The 6,165-nt window shown below is 39.0% G+C and overlaps 1 protein-coding gene across 2 annotated transcripts in view; it reads right to left on the reverse strand.

The window, feature by feature from the left end:
- The window catches only part of USP42 (ubiquitin specific peptidase 42), an 815,107-nt gene that overhangs the window by 162,584 nt on the left and 646,358 nt on the right, over positions 1-6,165 (reverse strand). For both annotated transcript variants that reach the window (XM_044089669.1, XM_044089668.1), the window contains exon 15: positions 6,147-6,165. This exon is cut by the window's right edge and continues 1,445 nt beyond it. In XM_044089669.1, the coding sequence (XP_043945604.1) occupies positions 6,147-6,165 (19 nt within the window). The remainder of the gene's footprint in view (positions 1-6,146) is intronic.

Raw genomic sequence — 6,165 nt, forward strand, 5'->3', positions numbered from 1 at the left:
ATGGTCAGAAAATATACATTACCCCTAATGAAAAAAAAAACATTTAGGAGCAGCCTCTGGCCATTAGTAGTACAGAGGGCAGTCCTGAATTAAATCTTTTGTTTCCCATCATTAGGTCTGAGTTGTGCTTGAATATGAGCAGGGATAAACTTGGTTTTATGCGGATGGGGTGTCTGTTCACGACCATGGTATCCTTTGAGATGTACATCTATCCATCCAAACCAGTATGTTGATGGTGCAGAAGAGGTTTAGATCTCTAGACAGAGTAATTCTGATGACATCTGATGTGCGGTAAATCCATCAGTAATGGGTCGTAGGATGCCTTGTATGCCAGACACAGGTCACCTCTTAGGAGTCTGTAGGATACAAATTTAGAGGCAGGGCTTTGAGTCAGCCCATGTAGAACATGTTTAGGCCATGCATCCTTTTAGTAAGGTATCTCTGCTGGGGTTCCAAGTTATTGCATGCATCTGGACACACACATGTCAAAGGGAACATTATATTCAATGACTGGCCCAACAAAGGCGGAGTAAAAGGGGACAATGACATCTCTATCTACACACATTCCCAATACAGGACTTTCTTACAAAAATAGACACGTGGGTTAAAAGATAGGTCACTATCCACCAAAGCTCCCAAATACCAAAATGGATCAAGTTTTAAGGGTATATTGTTAATGAGGTAGTTCCCCGGGGTGGATGACTTCCCAAAGGCTACAATAATGCATTTTTTGTTATTTTGTTTCAGCCCATGATTTTGACACCAGTTACTTATTTGGGAGAAACCTTCCTGTCGGATGGCCAAGTCATTTGGGATATTCAGTGACTGCTCCTAGCTTACAATCATCTGCAAACTAAGGCTTTTACTTCATAAAAGTAGACGCCAAACAGAAGACGTCCCAGCACAGAATCTTGAGGGTTTCTACTGGTGACTGGACTCTTTTGTGGAGGTAACTTTCCTTATTTTGATTTGCACACTACCTGCAAGCCATATGTGATAGGATTGTGAAATGGTTACACAAGTATTTTTACATACAAGGGAAGACGCACCAGATCTATCTAGTGGATCCTAATGTCTGTTGGAGATTTGGTGAAGAGGAGGTGAATGAATACTTTGTTGATATTGCAAGGGCTTACCTACATTTAACAGGGAACTGGATAACCTATAAAGATACATTAAAAGGCAGAACACATAATAATCTGTTGTGAAGTAAGTAAGCAAGCAATAAAGAAGTGGAAGAAAAAGAAAAAATAATAATCAGAAAAAATGGGAGAACTGCTACATAGGAAATGGAAGAATCACTGGAAAAGCCCAAGCAAAATTATGTCAACATTTAGCTACCCTGGCTAAGATGCTTTGTCATGGCCAGTGAACAACAGGAGGGAGGAACAAAAAGGAGAGTCACCAGTGAACAAATAATGAATGCACACAGTAGAAACAGTTTTTGGGTCCATAGTTTTAATAAAGGAGATTCAATGGGGAAGGACAGGAGCACTGGACAGTGAGTAAAATAGGTGAAAGGTTTAAGGGGATGAAGCCTTGAACTAGAAAGGAATAAAGGAATGCGATTAAGATACAGGAATGAGTAATCCTTGGGTGAATAAATGTAAGTAGGTTTGTTGACTATAAAAAATGCATAGTAGCAAGAGTATACCTAAAGAAAGAGGGGGATCAGGGTGATTGTGATAATCACTCTGGGCTGGGATGCATGTGTTAGACTGAACACAGGTAGTTAGGAACATCAGGATGCCTGCCATTGATGAGGGATACTGCATCATGCACGAACATTGCATTGCAATAGTAAAAGAATGAACGAACATGCTTTTTTGAGGGGAGAGGGTATTGTGGGCTCTAGGACTTGTGCTGCACCAAGGTAATTATGCAGGAGTCTGTTTTAGGATGTTTAGGATAAATAAATCCAAAATGGTGAATTTGCAAAATGTGAAAATCTAAACAGAATATACTGCAATATCTGAATTTTGTGAAATTATACAGATGAAAATATAAAATGGAATAAAAATCAAACACTTCAAAAAGTAAAAAGTGCAGTGTAGATCTAATTAAATATGTAACTAATTCTGCTAAGATGATTTGTTCTTTGGCAACCTTTTCAGCAGAAATCTTAACCAATACTCATAGGTGGTTGAACTAGTGAAACAATGTCCTTGATTACCACCTTCTCCCCAAGGAAGCTCTGGATCTGTAAGTAAAGTTCAGTTTACAATGGATGGAAAAGGTGTTTAGCAAGGTCAAGGTTATAATGTGTAGAAAAGGTATTTAGCAATGACCATGGTGCTGCAGCACAGATGTCATCTACAAATGCCTTTAAAAAATGTGAACAAGCAATAGCCTTAGCTGAATGAGCCCCTGATTTAGCCTGTGGTTCTTTTTCATTCTTACAGCAAAGGAAATACAATCTGAAAACCAATGGGCCTCAGAAAGTTTAGTGATCCTGCACACTAGTTTCTGATAACCAAAAGAAATAGTCAATTGATCATCCTCAAAGCCTTGGTTCTGTCCACATATTACCCAAAATGTTTATGGCTATCCATACAACAGATGCTTTCCCCAGTGAGAAGCTCAATGAACTTGCTGAGATACAAACTCACTAGCTATCTCTAATATAAAGGAAGGACTGGTCCACAAAGAAACCCTTTAAATGTCAAGTATGGAGGGTTGACAAAGTCTGGAAAGCTGACATCCTCCTGGCTGAAGACACTGCCACTAAGAAAAGGGTGCCAGATATTAAGACTTTCAATTCTGCAGATGTCACTGGTTCAAATGGAAGAATTAACTTTTCTGGCACAAAATACAAGTCTCAGGAAGGAACAAGGCTTCGCAGACTAAGGAAGGCTAGAGAAGAATCCTAGCCAGCAAGAATAGCTGGACAGAGCAGAAAAACTGTACCTTGACTAACAGCTAAAGCCTGGAAAAAAATTTTTCTGGTGAAAACTAAAGGAATATGGTCACGGAGACAAAAACGAGATCTATGCTGTGATGTACAGCCCATATGGAAAACAATTTCCACTTGCCCCTGTATGTTTCCTGAATGGAATGTTCATTGGATAAGGATAGAGTATCTACCACCCTACTCCAAGCATCCTGGTCCTTGACTCAATGGAAGTGGAATAGTCGCACTGTTAATCTTACAGCTTAATGATTTATTTAAGCCCTGATTGAAGGATGCAACCTGAAATAAGGCTCCAGTTAAAACCTGCTCAAAAGTGCTAGTAAAATCAGAATGACCCTGTGAAGACTGGCATTCTGGCTGCACTCCATCAGAAGAATGAGAGGGGATGAGAGTATAAAGTAACCACCAAGGCCAGTACTGGAGTAACACATTAAGGGTAGGCTTCTTAAGATCACAGATCAACTACCTAGCAAGCACCTGTGAACCCAAGAAATAATGTATACTGTCAACCTGATGTCCAGCCAAAGTAATAGTCACAGTAACCATCCCTGTGCTGAAACAGGCCATCATCACGGGTGATACCAACATGTCACTTGCCCAGGTAAGAAAACACACACTGGATTTTGAATGGTAAGGATTTGTTTTTGATGATCATCCTTATCTACCTCTCCCTGGACATCTTAGAAAACTGATGACGGAATCTCCCACTGACCACCTCCAGGGTTGATGGCTGCTATGGGAGTTAATGAGTTCCTTCCATACAGGAACCTCAACATCCCTGTGAACCTCAATATCATGGAAACTTGGACCAGTAACAATGCTGGCTTCTGACAGAGAACTGATTCCACCACCTCATCTTGATGCTGTGGGTTACTTGGGGTACATGGAAAAAGCTGCTTTCTCTGGCTCCTTTGGGAACTAGGAAAGGAATACCAAGAACAGTGAATAGCATCCCAGTGACTGAAAGGAATGGTTATTTCTCCTTCACACCTTGGACATGATAATAATTTCAGGTCTAAACAACAAGAGTTACACCAGCTGAGAACTCTTTATGCCACCCACTTTCATTTCGGTCACCAAGGGCATCTGCTCACTCGTGAGATGGTGAAAACTGCTGACATTCAAGCTGGCAGCAGACTTCTACATGGCAGGAAAGCCCAAGGCTAAGTACTACAACACTGACTACAAAGATCATCAAAAGGTCACTTGATCTGGATTGTGTACAGATGATGCCAGTGAAGCAGTTCCAGATAAAGAAGACACCTATGAAGTGTTAAGAAAAGGGGATTCTCCATCATAGCAGTCTGAACATCAAAATATGTAGAAAGCACAGCTCTCATTCTAATCAATTTAATAACTGACTGTGTAAAAGATTGTCAACTTAACAATAAAAGATTTCCTAAACAGACTGCACAGACCACAAACTCTTCATCTGAGCAATCACAGAAGCAAGGAAAGGCTCAGTAGTCCTGAACCTAACATCCTATGAAATCATGCAGCAGCTTTTATCACTCCCTAAAAATTGCCTCATTAATCAATGCAAATATCACAGGATTCACATAAATAAATTCTTCTGTCAAGATAGTGTCACTTATTGAACAAAAAGGGTGTGACATCGGAAAGGATGCAAACCCTACAACCTGACAAGTATCACAGTCTCAACCCATTTAAGGAAACGAACTAACAGTAGAAGGGACCAAAAAAGGTAAACCTTCGAGTCTCAAACAAGAGAAAGGTCGCTGGCCTACACAAACATAGCAAAATAAAACACATTTTTTTTTGTTAAAGTTAACAAAGTTCATTTAGAATTTAGCTGAATGTGTTTAGTTGTCTGAAGATACTGGAGCTGCAGCAGGAATGTGCACAGGATAAAAGGTAGCAGGATGTGCAACAGTAGCTAGGGAAAGTATTACCCAATAAAAACGTACATAGAAAACAAAAGTCCCAAAGGTAAATGCAGATTTAAATGCCTTGGCATACATCACACACCTGTGCTAAACCTTGTGGAAAATATCGGAAATTCTGCTGCTGAGAACAAGACACAAAGGGTGGAATGCAGTACTCTATGATAAAATTTAAGAGATCTTATGTACCTGTGAGTCAAAATTTCATGCATTATAAAAAGACAATGATTTTCCATATTTTCAATTACTCAAGCCTTGGAAGAACATTACATATGTGCACATTATTCTCAGGAAAGGGAAAGGGAAGGATATGACCAATCTATGTTAATCTAGATCACAGTTTCTCAAATGAGGAAGACACCCTCACTGAAGCAGCTCAGCTAGTTTTGGAGGAGACCTAAATAAATTCAAGTGTCCAGAAAGAACTAAATAAAAATTAATATACATGAACTTGACTGCTAAATCATTGTGTTCAGCCACATTTTAGCTTGCTGCATGTGTGTGCACGTGTGATGAACATGTGCATCTGTACAATGAATAAAGTGCCAGTAAACTACTTGAACATAACCTACTTTCTTTTAAAAAGGGAAGCCAAGTCATTTTGTATGTATGGTTTGAGAAAGATTCACTTTGACAAAGTCTGAACACCCAAGGTCTAAACCACAAATGTGCTTTAATGACGTGTGCAAGTTATGTCAATAGAGGTTACCCTAAATTTCTGTGACATGATGACAATTTAACTGAGAAACAACTTTAACAATGTTTACAAATAATAGTAGCAATGAACCTAAAAAAGGATTAATCTGCATTACTATACATAAGCTCTGACGTCATATATATTACACTACCCAGCTGTATTAGGGTTACCACCTGTCCCACTTTTCGAGGGACAGTCCCTCTTTGGGCAGTTGTATCCTGCAAAAAAATTGTAAAAATGGCAAATGTCCTGAGATTTTAGGACAAAATTATTTCCTATATTTTATGTAATAGTTGCATAAAACAGTAATTCTGTATCTGAAACACCTAAATGTTATAAGAAACAGAATAAGCAACTAAAATGCTACAAGAAAAAGCTTTTATTTAGGAAAAAAGTTAAGTTCTGTCCTTTGTACTGGCCGTGGGTATGTTTTGGCCTGCAAAATCTGCCAGTTGTACCAAGAATGTCCCACTTTGGGCATTTGAAAAGGTGGCAACCCTAAGCTGTATGGATACCTGTTTAACATTAAAAAAAATAGGTAATATGCATTTAGCAGCAATATCTTACATATAAAGTTTATTAGTTTTCATCTGCATCAGATACAACAAATAGCCTAACTCCTTAAAATTCTCACCTGTACTTCTCTCTGTACT

Source organism: Protopterus annectens, chromosome 12.part0 (genome assembly GCF_019279795.1).
Source record: "Protopterus annectens isolate FY-2018-M chromosome 12.part0, PAN1.0, whole genome shotgun sequence".
Lineage (NCBI taxonomy): Eukaryota > Metazoa > Chordata > Ceratodontiformes > Protopteridae > Protopterus > Protopterus annectens.